This window comes from Staurois parvus, unplaced genomic scaffold, assembly GCF_062004578.1.
Source record: "Staurois parvus isolate SC_StPar_1 unplaced genomic scaffold, SC_StPar_1.0 ptg000686l, whole genome shotgun sequence".
NCBI classification, from domain to species: domain Eukaryota; kingdom Metazoa; phylum Chordata; class Amphibia; order Anura; family Ranidae; genus Staurois; species Staurois parvus.
In genome coordinates, this window is record NW_028318482.1 from 3,753,978 (window position 1) to 3,776,033 (window position 22,056).

At 39.7% G+C, this 22,056-nt stretch overlaps 1 protein-coding gene across 3 annotated transcripts in view; it reads right to left on the reverse strand.

Moving 5' to 3' along the window:
- TTYH1 (tweety family member 1) overlaps nucleotides 1-22,056 on the reverse strand; it is a 283,569-nt gene that overhangs the window by 26,878 nt on the left and 234,635 nt on the right. For 2 of the 3 annotated variants that reach the window (XM_089652576.1, XM_089652575.1), the window contains exons 12-13: nucleotides 21,457-21,642; nucleotides 14,373-14,451 (exon numbers count right to left, since the gene is read on the reverse strand). In XM_089652576.1, coding sequence (XP_089508702.1) covers nucleotides 14,373-14,451; nucleotides 21,457-21,642 — 265 coding nt within the window. The remainder of the gene's footprint in view (nucleotides 1-14,372; nucleotides 14,452-21,456; nucleotides 21,643-22,056) is intronic. The other variant, XM_089652577.1, reaches the window with a different exon arrangement.

Genomic DNA, 22,056 nt, shown 5'->3' on the forward strand with positions numbered 1-22,056 from the left:
GTTCATACACTTGACTAGTTATAGGCATTTTTTATGCCTAGCATAAATTTCCCTGTGCTTTCCCACATCAAAAAAGCAGCAATTGCTTCAAACAGCTTGCAATACAAGTGAATGGCTGTATGCATTGGCATTTACTGTAATCATGTATGCACCTCCAACAAATTCCTGAAGGTAGAATTTTGGAATACATCAGATGTGAATGTGCTGGAAAACACCAATGCGAAGAAGCACAGGCATTTACAAGAGTATGCAAACATAATAATAAATTAAAGGGCATATATTCTTTTCACTTGTTTGGTAGGCAGTGAAAGGCATGTCCAGCTCCCTAGGCATTGAAAAGCACAGGAAGAGTTTTGCTAAGTATAAATGCCCAAAACTGTTCATTTGTATGAGTCCTAAACAGGGGCGGATTGACCATTGGGTCCGGGGTCAGTGGGGGGCCCCATGAGATGCCCCTGGTACCTTTCTCATAGGCTTTTTGAGTTTGGGCAAGGACACAGGGGCCCCATAATCCCCTATTGCCCGGGGGCCCCATGAGTTGTCAGTCCGCCCCAGTCCTAAAACTGCTTTTCTTAACTTTACCCGCTGACACATCAGAACTGAGACTGAACTGCTATTTTTGCCCTTCCCCCAACCCAATATTGGCAACATGATAATGGCAGAGCTTTAGACAGAAAAGATTACAGACCCTGTCACCAGGTCATTAATTTCAACAACATCTTCAAATAAATTGTATGCACATCATCTTGGATGTAACGTCTGCAGCCCCAGCAGACTCAGAGCTCTAACTCTATCACATATACACAGTATATATCAATAGACAATAGAGTGGCACACTGTAGCAGTCTTTTTCAATGTTTTTAACACAGAAAAATAATTTCACTGAGAATAATTGTCATTTCTCAGAGAACCCCTGCTTTATTTTTACAACTATTTTCACACAGGAGCAAGTACTAGCATGCGGTAAGAATCAGGGTCAAGATTAAAGAAACAGAGCACATGAGCACACAGGCAAACACTGAGGCAATGTGGAAGGCCAGAAGAGGGGCTTAATACCCTCCCAGTAGCCTGCATCAGGAGAGAACTAATTGCATGGATCCATTGGCTACTGGGAGACAGCAGCTGGTTGAGACTGGGAGTACACCCTCAGATGAGGGAACCACAATGCATCCAGCAGGTAATCCAGTTCCTGACACCAAGTACACTAATTAAATATATATACAGAAGTTGTTTTTCCTGCCTGGCAGGACAAGCAGCTTTGCTGTAGTTCCAGAAGACTTACAGGTCTTGTCCCTTCACCATTTCTCAGTCAGAAAGGAGAAGCAGCAGAGTAAGCTCTTCTGTGCACACCTGCATATTAACCAATAGACTTGAATGAATTGTTGTTCCTGCAGTGTGGGTATGTCCCATACAAGTCTATGGCACATTCGTACATAAGCACCAGTAGCCCAGCACTATATTTTTACAAGTCAGGAGATACATGATGCAGAAGGTCGCTGTTGGAGTAGATAATTGAGTACCTGTGGAAAGATGATTTAACTTAAGGTAGTAGGCTAGAGGAGGGTTGGGGGAGATGGGGGGGGGTATATAATTAATGAGCATATACTTTAATTATGTACTTATGAAAACAGAGTTGCATTAATTTATGTTTGTTATATCTGATTGAAGTTAAGCTTAAAGGATAACTTAAAGATCAGTGATCATGTCTGCAGGGTCACTAGTATAAGGTTGGGACAAACAATCCAGATGGTCTAGGACAGCAATGGGCAAACTACGGCCCGGCGGACCTTTTAATCCGGCCCGCGGAGCTAGGCTCCCGCTAGGCTCCTCTCACAGTCCGCCCTGAAGACCGGTGTAGCATGAAAATCTGTCTCCTATGAGGATCTGTCCCCCTCGACGTATCTGCGCATGTGCCGGAGATCGCCGATCGGCTGCTAATGCCTGAAACTGGCACATGCGCAGATACGTCGAGGGGGACAGATCCTCATAGGAGACAGATTTTCATGCTACACCGGAACGGCGAGAGGAACGCGCGGAGCAAAGGTAAGTGAATTGACACAGGGGGGACTTGGGGACTTAATATGGGGGATGAAATAATGTGGGGAATGAATTACTATAGGGGGGATGAATTACTATGGGGGATGAATTACTATATGGGGGATGAATTACTATGGGGGATGAATTACTATATGGGGGATGAATTACTATGGGGGATGAATTACTATGGGGGATGAATTACTATATGGGGGATGAATTACTATATGGGGGATGAAATACTATATGGGGGATGAATTACTATGGGGGATGAATTACTATATGGGGGATGAATTACTATATGGGGGATGAATTACTATGGGGGATGAATTACTATAGGGGGGATGAATTACTATGGGGGATGAATTACTATGGGGGATGAATTACTATATGGGGGATGAATTACTATGGGGGATGAATTACTATATGGGGGATTAATTACTATATGGGGGATGAATTACTATGGGGGATGAATTACTATGGGGATGAATTACTATGGGGGATGAATTACTATATGGGGGGTGAATTACTATGGGGGATGAATTACTATATGGGGGATAAATTACTATATGGGGGATGAATTACTATGGGGGATGAATTACTATATGGGGGATGAATTACTATAGGGGGGATGAATTACTATATGGGGGATGAATTACTATATGGGGGATGAATTACTATGGGGGATGAATTACTATATGGGGGATGAATTACTATGGGGGATGAATTACTATATGGGGGATGAATTACTATGGGGGATGAATTACGATGGGGGATGAATTACTATAGGGGGGATGAATTACTATGGGGGATGAATTACTATATGGGGGATTAATTACTATATGGGGGATGAATTACTATGAGGGATGAATTACTATATGGGGGATGAATTACTATATGGGGGATGAATTACTATAGGGGGGATGAATTACTATATGGGGGATGAATTACTATGGGGGATGAATTACTATATGGGGGATGAATTACTATGGGGGATGAATTACTATATGGGGGATGAATTACTATGGGGGATGAATTACGATGGGGGATGAATTACTATAGGGGGGATGAATTACTATGGGGGATGAATTACTATATGGGGGATTAATTACTATGGGGGATTAATTACTATGGGGGATGAATTACTATATGGGGGATGAATTACTATATGGGGGATGAATTACTATGGGGGATGAATTACTATATGGGGGATGAATTACTATGGGGGATGAATTACTATGGGGGATGAATTAATATATGGGGGGTGAATTACTATATGGGGGATGAATTACTATATGGGGGATGAATTACTATGCGGGATTAATTACTATGCTTACTATGGGGGAATATTACTATACTTACTATGGATGACACATATACATCATTCATCTACTCTTGGTCCGGCCCCCGGGTCCAATATATGAACCCATTGCGGCCCTCAAGTCAAAAAGTTTGCCCACCCCTGGTCTAGGAGTTGGTCTTGGACTGGGGATATCTGTTGCTATGCTTCTAGTGGTTTGTTCCTAAAATATGTTTCAGTGGTAGTAAATAGGGTTGCTGAATTTTTGTGGCCCTACAGTATAAAACCAAGGAGATTAGAATGGGCTTTCTGGCAACCACTCTCAAACAGAATTTCACCTGGCTGGATAGCTAGGTATTATTTAAAAAAGGAAGTGCCTGCCTTTTATCAGTTTGGTTGCCCTTCTCTGAACTTTCTCCAGTTCTCTGATATCCTTTTTGTGATCTACCGCCCACAATAGAACTGCATATTCCAGATGAGGCATTACTAATGATTTGTAGAGAGGCAAAATTATGTCTCTCTCTCTCTCGTATTCTGGCATTGCATGATATTAATAAATCTATGATCTACCAGAACATCCAGGTCTTTCTCAACCATTGACTCCCTAAGCTGTTCTTCTCCTAGAATGTATGACCCATGCATGTTTTTTGCCCCCCAGGTGCATAACTTTATATTATCCAGCCCTAAACCTCATCTGCCACATAGTTATCCAATTAAATAGTGCATCAAGTCTGTTTGTAAGTTGGAGACATCTGTAATGACGTTTTTCCATTACATAGCTGAACATAGCCCCCTTTCTATTTTTCATCCCGAAGGGGATTAAAAATAAAAAGGGGGAGAGAGCAGTTTTAAGATCACTTTGATATATCCTGGAATTCTGTTTTAAACTTAACGGTCTGTACTTACTTGGTAAATACTTTGATCCAATTTTTAAGTCAATGGAAAGTCCTAAAATGTATTGCCACTGTGTGGAACAATGTGTGTGGTCCTAACTGGAGCAAAACCCTATTATTAAGGTAGGTACTGCTAACATGTTTTATGGCTCAGTCTACTGTGCATCCAGAAAGTATTCACAGCGCTTAACTTTTACTACATTTTGTTATGTTACAGCCTTATTCCAAAATGGATTAAATTCATTTTTTTCCTTAACATTCTACAAACAATACCCCATAATGACAATGTGAAAGAAGTTTGTTTTGAATTCTTTGCAACTTATTAAAAATAAAAACCAAAAAAACCCCACATGTACATAAGTATTCACAGCCTTTGCTCAATACTTTGTTGAAGCACCTTTAGCACCAATTACAGCCTCAAGTCATTTTGAGTATGATGCTACAAGCTTGGCACACCTATTTTTGGGCAATTTCTCCCATTCTTCTTTGCAGTACCTATCAAGCTCCATCAGGTTGGATGGGGAGCCATTTTCAGATCTCTCTAGAGATGTTAAATCAGATTCAAGTCTGGGCTCTGGCTGGGCCACTCCAGGATATTCACAGAGTTGGCCCGTAGCCACTCCTTTGTTATTTTGGCTCCTTATCATGATTTAGATGAGTGTTCTGAAGCAATGTTTATAATGTTTGATCTTTGTATTATTTAGTATACAGTAAATATATCTGTTTACTCTGGCAGTCTCTTGTGTTAAAATCCAGGTCCTGTTGTATAAAATATATTTAAAGCTTGGTTTAACATGATTCTGGAAGCATATCACATATCATGTATGCTGGGGGGGGGTAGTAGAAGACTCTCCCGGGTGGGGGGAAGGGGTGTTGTTGGTCAATGTCAGGCTCTCTCCATGGGAGGGGAGAGAGGGAAGGGGGGGTTTGGGGGCGGTCGGTGTCCATAGGGGCAGATGATTTTTGTGTTGCCTAGGGCAGCACAAAACCTAAATACGCCACTGCCTGTATGCATACATTGTATCTGTTTACTTAAATCCTTGCCACCCAGTTCCATGAAACATGTGATGCATTTGGGTCACTTGCGTCTCGGATTATATCATCTTTTACCACAACTTTTGCATTCATTTCATTTGATGGGCCTTTGCATGCTGTTATTTATTTGACCATGTTGATATATCCCATCTCACTAGTTCCCATCTGTCACAATCCTGGCTTTGTGGTTTCAGCTCTGTTGGACCTATTCTCTGTTGTCTTATACTGTGCTGTTAAACTCTATACTCAATCTGTGTGAAAGACAGGCTTTCTTGCTTATCCCAAAACAAACACCTACATTAGTTCTGTTTGAAGAAAGCATAGGATCGAATCATTCAAATTAAATCTTAATATAGATGTGCGGGGAGAAATCTGAGTGACTGACAGCAAGTCATGGTATAGTCACCCTATGGTGGTAACAGCTGTGCAAAACTCTCCTCCTGCTTTACTCTTTTATCAGACATTCTTACAAAGACTTGATCCAACATTTCTTCCACACTTTTCCCTTCCACATAACTTTCTATTAATGTGCTTTGATACAGCACTTTGGGAACATCCAACTTCTTTTACAATTACCTTTTGAGGCTTTCCCTCCTTATGGAGGGTGTCAATGATGGTTTTCTGCACAACTGTCAGGTCAGCAGTCTTTCCCATGATTGTGATTCCCACTGAACCAGACTGAGAGACCATTTAAAGGCTCAGGAACCCTTTGCAGGTGTTATTGCTTAATTAGCTGATTAGAGTGGGAAACATTGAGCCTAGAATATTGCACCTTTTCACAATATTCTAATTTTCTGAGATTGTGGATTTGGGGTTTTCATGAGCTATAAGCCATAATCATCACAATTATGACAAATCACGGCTTAAACTATCTTGCTTTGCATGTAATGAGTCTATCTCATATATTATTTTCACCTTTTAAGTTGCATTACTGAAATAAATGAACTTTTGCACAATATTCTAATTTTTCGAGTTTCACCTGTGTATATATATATATATATATATATAATTTTTTTAGTTTCAAGAGAAATGCCACCCTAAACGACCATTCCAGAGTGGGGCGGGGATAGTTACATAGTTGGTACAGTTTAATAAAGACACTGGTCTATCCAGTTCAACCTGAGTCTGTATATGTTTATGGCTCTACCATTTTCAATTTCCTTGTACATCGTGTTCACTAAAAAATTGACTAAGGGATTAATACCCCAACATTAGGACTTTACCTCCAGCTCTAGAAAAGCCAAACAATGGCCTCTGAGTTCTCCATATATTCCTAGGAAGTATTTCTGAATATTTTGTCCTTTCATAGATTCCATAAAATTATCCAAGGCTGGGAGTCTGGAAGAAATCGCAACCAGAGTTCCGGACAACTGTGACCTGATATGATGACCTTGATCTATGCAATGTGGAGAAATACATTTGAGTATTACTGCAAAGGGTTAGAGTTAGGCCGCTCAAAACTGATTACTAGGCTTCAGGTAAAGTGTTCTAAATCTAGCTCAGGTGAAGTGATCTACATCTAGCTTCCCAGTTCTCTTAGCCACCATGACAGTGACACATTTTGCTTAGAATGGCCATTATAAGATCTAAAGAACTGAGCATGGGCCAGATGGCAGATGTACTTGTCAGTCATTCCTTTAACCCTTTTGCATCTGTAGTTTCCAGTTTCACACATCTGATGGGAAATCTGGTTTTTCAAATGACTCAAGAAATACGTGTGCACAAGGTGTCAATGATTTAAAGTGTTTGTCAGAAGTCTGCCAAGCAAAATAGGTGAGTTGGAAGCTTTGGTGCATGAACAGAACTATGATTTAATTGGTATTGCTGAATCTTGGCTTCCTTCTTCACATGACTGGGCCATTAATATTCCTGGCTATGTTCTCTTTAGGAGAGACAGGGTAAATAGGAAAGGTGGTGGTGTCTGTCTCCAAGTGAGAAGTGATCTCCGAGCAAGTGTGAAAGAGGACCTAGTTGATGGAGAGTGTTATGAGGCTGAAGCAATATGGGTGGAACTGGACATGGGGAGTGCGTACTACAAAGGTAATCATTGAAGTTTGTTATAGGCCTTCTATTGTTAATGAGGAGATCGAATGGGACAGTGATAATAATGGGGAATTTAAACTACATGGAAATTGACTAGAGTAATGGTACTGCAGGAACAGTTAAAAGGCAAAATTTTTTAAACCTACTACAGGACAATTTTATGGTACAGTTCATAGAGGTCCCAACTATGAATGATGCTCTGCTGGACCTGGTAATCTCAAACCATGCAGAGCTTATTACGAATGTCCATATAAAAGAACATCTGGGTAGCAGTGACTATAGCATGATTTCATTTATTGTTAGCTGTAAACATCAAGCACATACGGGAAAATAAAACCGCTCAATTTTAAGAGAGCTAATTTTCCAAGGCTGAGAGCTGCTCTCCAAGACTGGGACGGAATATTGGCATCAATGAACACAACACAGAAATGGGAGTTCTTCAAAAAGACTGTATGTGAACACACTGCAAAATATATTTCCATGGGCAACAAGATTAAAACGCTAAAAATCAAATCTATGTGGCTTATGGCCAAAGTTAAAAAAGCTATAGATAATATGAAAAGAGCTTTTATTAACTATAAAAATGAAGGAACGCTATCATCGTTTAAAAATTACAAAGAATATAACAGAATATGCAAAAAGGAAATAAAGGCCGCAAAAATTTAAAACGAACGACAAATTGCAAAAGATAGCAGGACCAACCCCAAACAATTCTTCAAATATATTAATAGTAAAAAGGTCCGGTCTGAGCATGTAGACCCTACATGTATACAAAGGAGCATGGGGGAGCTCTTGTCCATAATGGGCATGGTATTGACACAGCTCCAGATGATCCACATTGGCTCACAACTGACATGATCCAAAAATATTTGAACAGAGTAAAGGTGAATAAAGCACCTGGACCGGATGGCATACACCCACGGGTCCTTAAAGAATTGAGCTATGTCATTTTAAAGCCATTGTTTCTAATTTATAGGGACTGTTTAATGATTGGCATAGTACCACTAAGGCCAATGTGGTGCCAATATTTAAAAAGAGGTCAAAATCTTTACCAAGTAATTCTAGACCTGTTAGTTTAACTTCTTCAGTTGGGAAGTTACTGGAGAGTTTAATAAAAGACAGCATGGATTCATGAAAGACAGAAGTTGTCAAACAAATCTGATTTCTTTTTATGAGGAGGTGAGCAAAACCTTGGACAGAGGGGTGGCGGTGGATGTGGTATACTTGGATTTTGCAGAAACGTTTGACACAGTTCCCCACACACGGCTAATGTGTAAGGTAAAGTCTATGGACTTGGAAAAATCTGTATGTAAATGGATAGAAAACTGGCTAAAAGATCGTATTCAAAGAGTAGTGGTTAATGATTCATACGCTGAATGGTCTAGGGTTGTCAGTGGTGTACCCCAAGGTTCAGTGTTGAGACTCTTACATTTTAATATATTTATAAATGATATAGGGTCTGCGATTAAAAATTCAATTTCAGGCTTTGTAGATGACACCAAGCTGTGCAGTGGATTAACGTTCTTACAGGATGTGTCCAACGTACAAGCCGACCTCAATGCACTGTTTAATTGGGCAACTATGTGGCAAATGAGGTTTAATGTTGATAAATGTAAGGTGATGCACTTGGGGGCTAAGAATATGCATGCATCATACATACTAGGGGGGGTACAACTGGGGGAATCAATGGTGGAGAAGGATCTGGGGTTTCTGGTAGATCACAAGCTTAATAATATCATGCAATGCCAAGCTGCAGTTTCTAAAGTGAGCACAATTCTCTTGGATTAAAAGGTATAGACTCCAGAGAAAAAGATATCATTTTACCCCTGTACAAATAATTAGTAAGACCTCATCAGGAATATGCAGTTCAATTTTGGGCACCAATTCACAAAAAGAACATTGGGGAACTGGAGAAAGTACAGATAATGCAACCAAACTGATAAGAGGCATGGAGGAGCTCAGCTATGAGGAAAGCTATGATCAACATGTATAATACATCAGTGGTTCATATAGTGAACTCGGTGTAGAGCTATTCACCCTGAGGCCATCACAGAGGACAAGGGGGCACTCTTTACATCTGGAGGAAAATAAATTTAATCTCCAAACACAGAAAGGTTTCTTCACAGTAGGAGCTGTGAAAATGTGGAAAAGACTCCCTCAAGAGTTGGTTCTGGCCAGCTCAGTGGATTGATTTAAAAAAGGCCTGGATTCTTTCCTAGATACAAAGAATATAACTGGATACTAACATTTATAGGTAAAGTAGATCCAGGGAATATCCGATTGCCTCTCGGGGGATCATGAAGGAATTTTTTCTGCAGGAGCAAATTGACTCATGCTTTGCTGGGGGTTGATTTCCTGTGGATCAACTGTGGGTACAGGATTATAACTTTTTTTTTTTTAATGGTTGAACTGGATGGACTTTTGTCTTTTTTAAGCCAGACTAGCTATGTGACAAGAAACATTTATTTATTTAAAACTTTGTAGTAGACCCACCAAACCCTTGCAATTTCTGAAAGCCTTTAAAATAAAAAAGTATACAGATAATTTTGTAGGTTGATTTTGTATATTTTTATGAATTGAAAGTAATTTTACTATGGTATTGTACTTCATTCTGAAACTTAAGCATTAAGACTGCTTGTAGTAACAAGAGTCTGAGTGTTTGTGAGCATTACCATTGATTGTAACTGGAGCTTTAAGTGTATTTTAACCAAAGAACAAAACTTTATACTGTATATTGTAGTATAGTGGTCCTGTGGTGGCTGCATTAGTTTTTCTTTTCAGGTGCTTTTCATTTTTTTTCATCTGGTGACCCTGCCAGTAACACATTTCTTGTACTATTGTCCCATTATCACTCTAGGCCACGGGTGTAGAACACCCCCACTCATCTCGATAACAGAGACAAACTGGACAGGGTTGATATCACTACTTGAGATAAGACCCCAGAGTCTACAGGACAGCACTGCATTTCTGGGGGTATAAACAGGTATTATTTTGCACCTAACTTCAAAAATAAGACTGATGCAATTTGTGAGGACATCTCCACTTTACAGATATCTTTTCCACTTAACATGCACTATATAAGAGCACATTTAATACTTTCCTCTTTTGACCTGCCTACTACTTAGGAGGTTACCAAGCTTTTCTCATATGCTCACCTAACCAGTTGTCCCCTGGATCCTGTTCCCTTACAACTACTATGGTCACCCTTTTCTTTTATCCCATGTTCTCTCTCACATCTTCAATCTCTCCCTCTTTATTGGCACCTTCCCCTCACCTTTAAAGCATGCACAGATCACTCCCATACTTAAAAAGCCCTCACTGGACCCCTCCAACCTGAACAACGTAAGACCTAGCTCCTTGCTTCTATTTACCTCTAAACTTTTAGAATGCATAGCCTATAACCGTCTGAGCTCCTACCTCACTGAAAACAACCTTCTTGACCCCTTACAGCCTGGCTTTCGCTTGCAGCTCCACAGAAACTGCCTTACTAAATCTCAATAATTATTTACTAACTGCTAAAACCAACAGACACTACTTTCACTACTAGTACTTTCTGCAGCCTTTGATACTTTTGACCACTCATTCCTCCTCAATAAACTCCACTTTCTTGGCCTCAAAGATTTTGCTCTTATCTGATTCTCTTCCTATCTATCTCGGTGGTTCTTCAGTGTTACGTACAACTGTCTTCTCCTCTACACTTCTTTCTGTAGGGGTCCCCTAAGACTCTTCTTGGACCCCATATCTTTATTGGACCCCTTATCTACATTTCATTGCTTGGTCCTTTGATAACCTCCCATGACTTTCAATACTATCGCTACACCAATGACAACCAAATCTATCTTTCTACTCCTCACCTCACTCCTTCAGTCTCCTTTCGTATTAATAACTTACTAACTGACATATCAATTTGATGTCACATCACTTCTTCAAACTAAATCTTTCTAAAACTAAGCGTGTAATATTTCTGTGCCCTCCTCTGACTTTTCCATAAAAATGAACAATACAACTATCAGTCCCTCCCCTCACGCCAGGGTACTAGGTGTAATCCTAGACTCTGACGTGTCCTTTCAGTTCCATATTCAATCACTGTCAAAAGCTTGTAGACTTCATCTCTGTAACATCTCTAAAATTCACCCCTTTTTAATTAACCACTTGCCTACTAGGCACTTATACCCCCTTATTTACCAGGCCAATTTTCAGCTTTCAGCGCTGCCGCACTTTGATTGACAATTGCGCGGTCATGCAACATTGTACCCATATGAAATTTTGATCATTTTTTTCTCACAAATAGAGCTTTCTTTTGGTGGTATTTAATCGCCACTGGGTGCTTTACTTTTTGCGCTATAAGTAAAAAACGTGCAAAAAATTAAAAAAAAAAGTTTCTTTGTTTCTTTTATGAAATTTTTCAAACAGGTATTTTTTCTCCTTCACTGATGTGCGTTGATGAGGCAGCACTGATGGGCACTGATGGGCGGCACTGATGGGCACTGATAGGCAGCACTAAAGGGCACTGATAGGCAGTACTAATGAGGTGGCACGGCTAGGCGGCACTGATAGACAGCACTAATGAGGTGTCACGGATAGGCGGCACTAATATGCAGCACTGATAGGCGGCACTGATAGGTGACACTGATTATGGGTACTGATAGACGGCACTGACTGGCATCACTGCTGGGCACTGACTGGCGGCACTGACTGGCACAACCCCTGGGCACTGACTGGTGGCACTGACTGGCAGCACTGCTGGGCTGCACTGGTGGGTGGCACTGGTGGGCAGCACTGGTGGGTGGGCACAGGTGGGTGGCACTGGTGGGCACAGGTGGGTGGGCACAGGTGGGTGGCACTGCTGGGCACAGGTAGGTGGCACTTCTGGGCACAGGTAGGTGGCACTGCAGAGTGGCACAGGTGGGTGCACTGCTGGGCACAGGTGGGTGCACTGCTGGGCACAAGTGGGTGCACTGCTGGGCACGGGTGGGCGGAGCTAGTGGGCGCACTGCTGGGCACAGGTGGGCGGAACTTGCGGGTGGCACTGCTGGGCACCGATCATCAGGGCACTGATCATCAGTGCCCTGATGATCGGTGCCGATCCCCGCTCTGACAACTGCCGGTTCTCGGCAGTACTTTCCTCACGATCTGACAGCGTGAGGAAAGTGCAGCCGAGAACCGGCACTTGCATTTCCCTCTGATCAGCGTGTCATTGGACACCGCTGATCACGTGGTAAAAGGCCGCTGTGATTGGCCTTTTACCACATCACGTGATCAGCTGTGTCCGTAGGACACAGCGATCACGGAGATCGCCGGGTGCGCGCCCCCTGGGGCGAGCAGGAGAGCGCGTTCTGGGAGGACGTCATATGACGTCCACTCAGAACTGGCCGGCCGCAGTGCAGCCGTCATTCGGCTATCTGCGGTCGGCAGCTAGTTAATGAAATCATCAAGCTACTCATTCACTCCCTTGTTATCTCTCGCCTTGACTATTGCAACTCCCTTCTCTCAGTCCTACCTCTTAGCAGGCTATTCCCCCTTTAGTCTATCATGAATTCTGCCAACAGACTTATCTACCTTACCAACCGCTCAGTGTCTGCTACCACTCTCTGCCAATCCATCTACTGACTTTCAATTGCCTAGTGAATTAAATTGAAAATACTAACACTATAGAAAGCCATTCACAACTCTGCCCCAAGCTCCAATCTTGTCTCAAAATATCACCCAAACCATCATCTCCACTCCTCCCAAGACCTCCTGCTCTATAGCTTTCTTGTCTCCTCCTTGCAAGCTCATTTCCAGGACTTCTACAGAGCCTCTCCCATCCTCTGGAACTTTCTATCTCAATCTGTCCGGCTATCTCATACTCAGGCCACCTTTAGGTGATCCCTGAAAACTCATCTCTTCAGGGATGCCTGTCCTGCCTCCACATAACAACTGAACTTGTAATTCTTCCATCAGCTCATCCCTCACAATTATACAGTTATTACCTTTTGTACCACTTGCCCCACCATATTTAATTGTATGGTCTTATGAACCTCTCTTAACCCTCTTGCATAGGGAAACTTGTTGCTATATAAATCATGTATAGTAATAATAATAATATTAGTAACCTATTGAACAGATATAACAAAACCCTTTCAGTATTATATTTAACAAGCCAAAAGGAGGTGAATAATATCCATGTACATACACTTTAAAAAACCTAGAAAATTTCTGCATTAGAAAGTATACAAATGCAGTGTGTTGCTATGCAATTCTTCCAATGCTTGGGACATGAGACTGTTGGAGCTGTCAGTAAACCATCAGAAAGATTCTACTGTTACTCACTCGTACATACATATGCTTATCTTTTTTATTGCATTGTTGAGTAGTCATGTCAAAAGGGAGATTGATTGAATATGAAGCTAGCACACAGGGTATGATGACAATTTATACGAATATGCATTGCAGATTACTAAACAACACACATCACATTGTAAGCAGGGATGAATTTATACTACCTACTCTCCTAAGCCTACTTTCTCATGATGCCCCCTGTTGATTGACAAGATTTGGTAGTAAAGTAACAAGATTAGATGTCAGAACCACGCAAGCACCACCATGGCAAAGGAAGGAAAGATTAAAAGGTCAACATCAGTACACCTACTCTTGAAAACCTAATACTGGTAGCAGTTTGGCAGGTTTAGGGACCCAGAGTAGGTGAACTGTAAATACACAGTACACTACTACCTCAATAAAAATGCACACATTATAAAGTGAAGATGTGACTACAAAGTATTTCCAGGTAGGTGGGAATTTTAATATACGCAGGAATGTGCTACTGGTAACAACATATTATGTTGGTGGTTGAGTGCAGACCCTATCAGATGTACCACCGCAGACCATGTCCCTTGATAGCTAAGCAGAAAGGGCTGAATGTTGGCACTTTTATAGTAAATGCATCTATCGAGAAAATGACACTTTTTACATTTTTCTGGAGTTTTCCATATAGCATACATTATCTGTTTATTTTATAATCATTGAGTTTCCTTTCAGTACAACAGTAGCTATGGCAATTTAATGCTAGCATCCCAGCTACTCACCGAAGGGGGTGGGGACTGCCTGTCAATCAATGGGACATTTTCATATCGAGGATTGCCACTGAACAAACCGCTTTGATTCCTATAGGTAACATAAAAGGAGGAACACAAAAACTCACAACAAGGACAAGAAATAATAAAGACTGTAAATATTAGAGAACCTAGTAGCATTGATTCCTATTCCTTTGGTATATGATCTGTATTTTCTGATTCTATTTATTACCATCAAATAACAATTTTAGATTGCTATTTTTTTAAATTAAAGTTTTCTATTTAAAAAGCTGAGTGCAATATGAAGAGGATTGGAGTATTTGATTTCTTACCTTAGGTGGGTCAGTTTTAATACAAAAAACTATTGCAGTCTTGTTAGAGTGCATAAATAGGTAGCAAAAAATGCAGTAGTATCTCTGATTATCTGATCTCTGTCAATGGAGAGGAGTATTGTTCAGCCATAGCTAATGACTGGCTAGCACGTTGTGAACAGGAATCCCCTAGTCCCCCTCGGCAGAGACCCTGTGAATGATGCTGTGGCATTGGTCATGTGGGAGAGCCCTGAGCACCAAGCAGCATGACAATTACTATTTGTTCAGTCTTTGTTGCTAATTGGCTAGCACTCTCTGAACTGTTCATAGAAAATGATCTTCATATTCAAGTGTAGATCTGAAAACAGATTAATTTGAAAAGAAGATTAGCTAAAAATGTACTTTTTTAGCATATCATCTAAAGAACCAGAATTTGTAGTAGGTTTAATCAGGAATTTAGACTTCAGAACTAGCAGCTCTCAACACAATTCTCACAATACATTTATGGGCTTATTGATTTGCCAGCACTGTATCTTTGTCATTATGCATGATATACAGTGGGGATCGAAAGTTTGGGCACCCCAGCTAAAAATTTGTATTAATGTGCATAAAGAAGCCAAGAAAAGATGGAAAAATCTCCAAAAGGCATCAAATTACAGATTAGACATTCTTATAATATGTCAACAAAAGTTAGATTTTATTTCCATCATTTAAACTTTCAAAATAACAGAAAACCAAAAAATGGCTTCTGCAAAAGTTTGGGCACCCTGCAGAATTTATAGCATGCACTACCCACTTTGCCAAGCTGAGACCTGCCAGTGTCATGGATTGTTCTCAATCATCGTCTGGGAAGACCAGGTGATGTCAATCTCAAAGGTTTTAAATGCCCAGACTCATCTGACCTTGCCCCAACAATCAGCACCATGGGTTCTTCGAAGCAGTTGTCTAGAAAACTGAAACTGAAAATAGTTGACGCTCACAAAGCTGGAGAAGGCTATATGAAGAAAGGCAAAGCGTTTTCAGATGTCAATATCCTCTGTTCGGAATGTAATTAAGAAATGGCAGTCATCAGGAACAGTGGAAGTTAAAGCAAGATCTGGAAGACCAAGAAAAATATCAGACAGAACAGCTCGCAGGATTGTGAGAAAAACAATTCAAAACCCACGTTTGACTGCACGATCCCTCCAGAAAGATCTGGCAGACACTGGAGTTGTTGTCCACTATTCCACTATAAAGAGATACTTGTACAAATATGGTCTTCATGGAAGAGTCATAAGAAGAAAACCTCTTCTACGTCCTCACCACAAAAATCATCGTTTGAACTTTGCAAATTAACATATAGACAAGCCTAAAGCATTTTGGAAACAAGTTCTGTGGACCAATGAGGTTAAAATTGAACTTTTTGGCAGGAATGAGCAAAGGTACGTTTGGAGAAGAAGGGGCACAGAATTGAATGAAAAGAACCTCTGTCCAACTGTTAAGCATGGGGTTGGATCAATCATGCTTTGGGGTTGTGTTGCAGCCAGTGGCACAGGGAACATCTCACGAGTATTAGGAAAAATGGATTCAAAAAAATTTCAGTAAATTTTGGATAGTAACTTGATGCCATCTGTGAAAAAGCTGAAGTTAAAGAGAGGATGGCTTCTACAAATGGATAATGATCCTAAACACACCTCAAAATCCACGGGGGATTACATCAAGAGGCATAAACTGAAGGTTTTGCCATGGCCTTCACAATCTCCTGACCTCAACATAATTGAAAATCTATGGATAGACCTTAAAAGAGCAGTGCGTGACAGACAGCCCAGAAATCTCAAAGAACTGGAAGACTTTTGTAAGGAAGAATGGGCAAAGATACCTCAAACAAGAATTGAAAGACTCTTGGCTGGCTACAAAAAGCGTTTACAAGCTGTGATACTTGCCAAAGGGGGCAGAACAAGATATTAACTCTGCAGGGTGCCCAAACTTTTGCAGACACCATTTTTTCGTTTTCTGTTATTTTGAAAGTGTAAATGATGGAAATAAAATCTAACTTTTGTTGACATATTATAAGAATGTCTAATCTGTAATTTGATGCCTTTTGGAGATTTTTCCATCTTTCCTTGGCTTCTTTATGCACATTAATAAAAATTTTTAGCTGGGGTGCCCAAACTTTCGATCCCCACTGTATATATATATATATATATATAAATATAAAAATACATTTTTTATTATTTTTTTTTTTTAACGAATAATGAAATTATTCATATTGTCTTGTGACAGTTATTTTTTTTCATGTGCATTTTAAGGGAAAAGGGAAGATTTTTACTGTAAATGAATAATACAAAATTCTAAGAAAAAAATCAAAACTCTAAATGTATGCCCTGGTACACTGCACATTTTGAATCTGTATTTTTTTACACAATATAGAATTTCCAGTGGGAAGAATTCTATGCTGGTGACCCAAAGTGAACTAAGCAGCTGGCAGGGTGAGTGCTGCAAATCATCCTGAAATATCAATTATGAATGGAATGGAATTTTAATTATAAATAAGATAACTCATTTTTTGGAGATGCACTGTTCTCTTTTGATGATAATTGAAATAAAAAAAAAACCTGGTTATTTAAATAACCAAAATTGCACAAGATATGATCCCTGACCACTGTGTTCTTTTTTACAAATAAGAAATAATCCTAAAGCTCTGAGAATTATGTAGCTGTGTAAAGCATGATATATAAAGGGCCACATTTGTCTGCAAGACTCATTGCTTGCAGGCTAGGTGTGAGCAAAATGAGCCAGTTTTGCTTTATCAAAGTGTTGGTGAAATTTTGTCTATTTATTTATTGAATTCATGTATTTTTCTAAACAACAAGAAAAAAAAAGTCCATATAGTAACTTAATTGTAAAAGAAAAAAAACTGCACAATGGTCACCCCCCTTTTTTAATATTATAATATTATTTGATGTTTTGTAACAGTACAATGAAATATTGAAGAAATGGAAACAAAAAGTATCACTTTAAAATTGCTTTTTTTTTTTCTCACTGTCCATAAAAACTAAAGAACCCGCCAAAAAACAGATACATAAAAAATGGAAAAATACATAAGGAATGTTCCAAAAACATGAAAAAAATCATGATTAGTGTGCTGTTATAAGAAAGAATATTATAGAAAAGGGCTCAAAAGTAAGTGAAACATTTTGTGCAAATTTTCTTTTTCGTTCCTTTACACATTTTTTTATTATTTTGTTATTTGAAGCCTTTTAGACAATACAGAAAATCAGCAACATCTGCATTTTAATGGCTGGATGAATACTTGTGTTACTGTCTCTTCAATTTTGCTAATTGCATTATTGTCTAAAAATAACTAAAACACAATACTCCCCTAAAATATCTTAAAAAGGTAATATAATTTTTTATTTTATGTATTTTCTTGTATGTATCTGTATGGATTGTTTTTGCTATTTATCAATAAACCTAATCACTCCTAAAGCCGGCCATACATGAGTTGAATTCTGAAAGAATTTTCTTTCAAAAATCTTTTCTAAGAATTTTCGTTTGAATTTTGCATTGTTAGTGGGTTACAGCAACGCCTGATTTTCGTGCAACCATCGAATTTAAGTGATCGGTCATGTTGGAAATTTTTTGAAAAACTAACAAATTTTGAATCAATGATGGGAGAATCATGTGGTAAATATAAACAAAAAAGAAATGAGCATGAGCTGTGACCTGGAAAGAAAAGAAAACACTGTTCAACAAATTTTTATTTTTTGCCAGTTTTGGAAACAAAAGGATCCATTTCTTAATGAATTTCACATTCTGAGTTCAAATATAACAATGAAATTTGTCAATTGGCTCTAGTTTTTCTGTAAACGGAAAGTTTTCTACTATAGGCGTAATGACTACATAATGCACAATAATTATATAGATAGATGTCTTTCCACAAATATAAAGCAAGTGATATTGACTACATAACAAAGCCTAAATGGCATAATATATTGCATAGGATTACCAAGAAAAATGATAGCCATAAGCTAATTAGAATCATTTTAATACTTAGGATTCTCACTAGTTTTGTCTTCAGTTTGTGTCGGTTTTGCTTCTCTTGGCTTTTCTCTTGTATTCGAGGGCTATCTCTTACAACTGCACATGACTACACGCTTCAGGTTCTTCCTCACTTGACTCAACCACGAAGGATTCTGGTGCTTTAGGAATTGGTAGCCCCTCTCCATGAGGAACTGGACGTATTGCCGATGGAATATTTGGATAGTGCACAGATAACTTTTTCTTCTTATTTAGCCCTTTTACAATTGGAGGCACCATACAAAAGTAACAATTACTAACATGATCTGTTGGCTCTCTCCAAATCATTGGCACAGCGAAAGGCATAGATGCCTTTTTTCCATTCAACCATTGCTCCAGTGCCGTCCCACAAGAATTGCAGCATATATGTGGTGCCCAGCTCTTGTCCTGGTCTCCTATCTTGCAGCCAAAATACAAGTTGTAGGCTTTCTTAATCATTCCTGTTATCCTCCTTTTTTGTGAGATAAAAATTATTTCACCGCAGATATAGCAGAAATTATCTGCTTTATTCACACAAGTTCGAGGCATTACTGAGTAGCCTATATAAGCATAAAACGAAATGTAAAGACGCTGTCGAACTACAATCAGCTACAGATACTGCAGCTTTTATGCAGTGAAGTGATGCAATTAAAGGCTAATATTGCATCATCTCAGTATACATGCAATTTTCTATTGGTCACCAGTATCAATTGCGCAATATGCAGCTGAAGTTGCATCATAATTTTGAATGGCTTACGTCATTAGATGAGTGAATATATCATGGAAACTAGAGCCAATCAACATTTTTTAGGGTCATTTTCATTTTCAGCACCCCAAAATTATGTAAGATTAGCTAATTTTATGCCCAAAACTTTTTACCTGTTGAACAGTGAAATTATTGACTACGAAAATTCTTTTCTGTAGCAACATGAGGTGAAATTGAAGGCTTGGTTGGTTGAATTTTGAAATCAATGGTGGCACCATCGGAGTACAAAACACATGAAATTTCCGATTTCTAAAGAAAATTGGTTCAGAATTCGACCCATGTATGGCCTGCATAAGTCACCATGTCCTCATTTTCCATCTAAAAGTGTCTTCAGTAAGTTATGTTTATATAAGAGGCTATATTATGGGCAGCACATTGGCTGAATGTTTAGCACTTCTGCCTGGCAGTACTAGGGTTGTTGGTTCAAATCCCAACCACAGCACCACCTGCCTTGAGTTTCCGATTTCTAAAGAAAATTGGTTCAGAATTCAACCCATGTATGGCTTGCATAAGTTCTCCCTGTGCCTGCATGGGCTTCCTCTGGGTACTCCAGTTTCCTTCCACACTCCAAAGACATGCTGGTAGGTTAACTGGATCGTGTCTAAATTGGTCCTAGTATGTGTATATATGAATGTGAGTTAGGGACCTTAGATTGTACACCCCTTGAGGGTTAAGGACAGATGTGAATACACAATATATATGTAAAGCACTGTGTAAATTGGTGTTGCTATATAAGTACCTGAAATAATAAATATTGTTAAAGAGGTTTCTAGAAATCTTTTTAAATGCAATTCTTTATCATTGAGCGAGAATACACACACAACTTATTGAATTCACTCTGAGAAGTTGAATTGAGGATATGCTAACTCATTATTATGTTGTCATTTTACACTGAGTATAATAAATTGGTTTTATGATAAATAAACAGGGTATTAACAGCCTTTGTCATTTTGACAAAGGCTTCTCCAAGAGCCTCATAGGGCGACAAAGGCAGTGTGAACATTGCATGACCATTTACTTTAAGCAATGTAGAGTGCAGAAACTTTTCGTAAAGGGTTGCACCATATTTGTAAAGGCAATGTTTTTGTATAGGTGGTGAACTAAAGCTCCATACACACAGGACGAATATTGGGTGGTATCGGCCGGTTCAATAGAAACTGGCCAATGTTCGGCCCGTGTGTATGGCAGCCAGTCCGACAGAAGCCAGCTGAACATTGAAAAAGGTCTGCCGATTGGCATTCCATCCGTGCTCTCAGCCAATGGCTGAGATCGCTGACCGGTGTGTTCTGGCGTGGGGGCCGTCCTCCTGTCAAAACACAGCTCAGCGGGGAGATTTCTGAACTAACATCAGATTGTTAGTCCAGGATCTCCTCCCAAGCTCTTCACTTTTTTTTGTTTCGTTCAGCCCCCTGGGTTGAATGAAAAAAAAACTGATAGTGTGTATTAGACTTAACCCCTTAAAGATAGATCTACTGTAGTCCGCACAGTCATTGCATTTTTTTGTAATGCAACTTGCTTAACATAGCTTCAAATTATTAGGTTATTTTCTAACTGAGCCTTGCAATCAAAATTAGAAGACACTTTCGGAAGAATCTCAGCGAATGTGAAACCGCTAATTTTATGGTAACATCAGGTTTGATGAACTGTCATACTTTTACCTATTGCAGACAATATTGTAAACCTGACAAATATATGAGAAATGGAAAAGTGAATTATTGCCCATGGTGGCCAATCAGATTCTAGATGATTATAGGAAGTTTGTGGTGTCCCGATGATCTGTTTTAGCAGCTCCAGCCATTAGTTATTCGGTGGCAGTACAAGTGTCACTACTCTCTATAGACAGAATTACTCATGAAATGTCTGTTTGTTTACACATCTATATTTTTTTCTCTGCTTTTTTTTTATAAATCAACTCATTAATATTATTGTAATAAATAAAAAGCCCCCATGTGGCTGCCGGCCTGTGTGTGCGGCTACTCACATGTACTGTGAGACGGGGGCGTTGGAAATAGGCGGGGCCGAGACCCGCAGGCTGTTGTGGCTGCCGCAGCTACTGCTGTAACTATAGAAACTGGGCAGGTGAGGTCTGCCTGCTGTGCGGAGCATCTCTCTACGTGCCTGAGGGTTAAATGGGTCATCCTCGTCCATGTCATCATAGTCCAGGTCCCTGCAACATAGTGCAAACAAACAATATAATACTTTACTATGGATTATTAACTTATATAAAACATATCAGCAACAGATAAAAGAAAAAAACTCACAAAATAGGAAAATAGGATGGTTAGCCGGGGTGACTTCACTTTAAGCCTGGATTTCGCATGAACAGGGTACGATTGTAATGCAGTGTGGAATTCACACAGAAACCGCTGCAACTTCTGCACCACAGTGCAGAAGTCGCAGCGGTTTCTGTGCGTATTCCACACTGCATTACAATCGCACCCTGTTCATGCGAACCGCTGCGGGTATGTATCTTAAGTTAACAACACCCCGAAATCGGTCCGCAAAACGCAGTGCGGTGTGCAGAATCAGACTGCACAGGTGTGAATAGGCATGCAATCTGATTCTAGTGCGGACCAAAAAA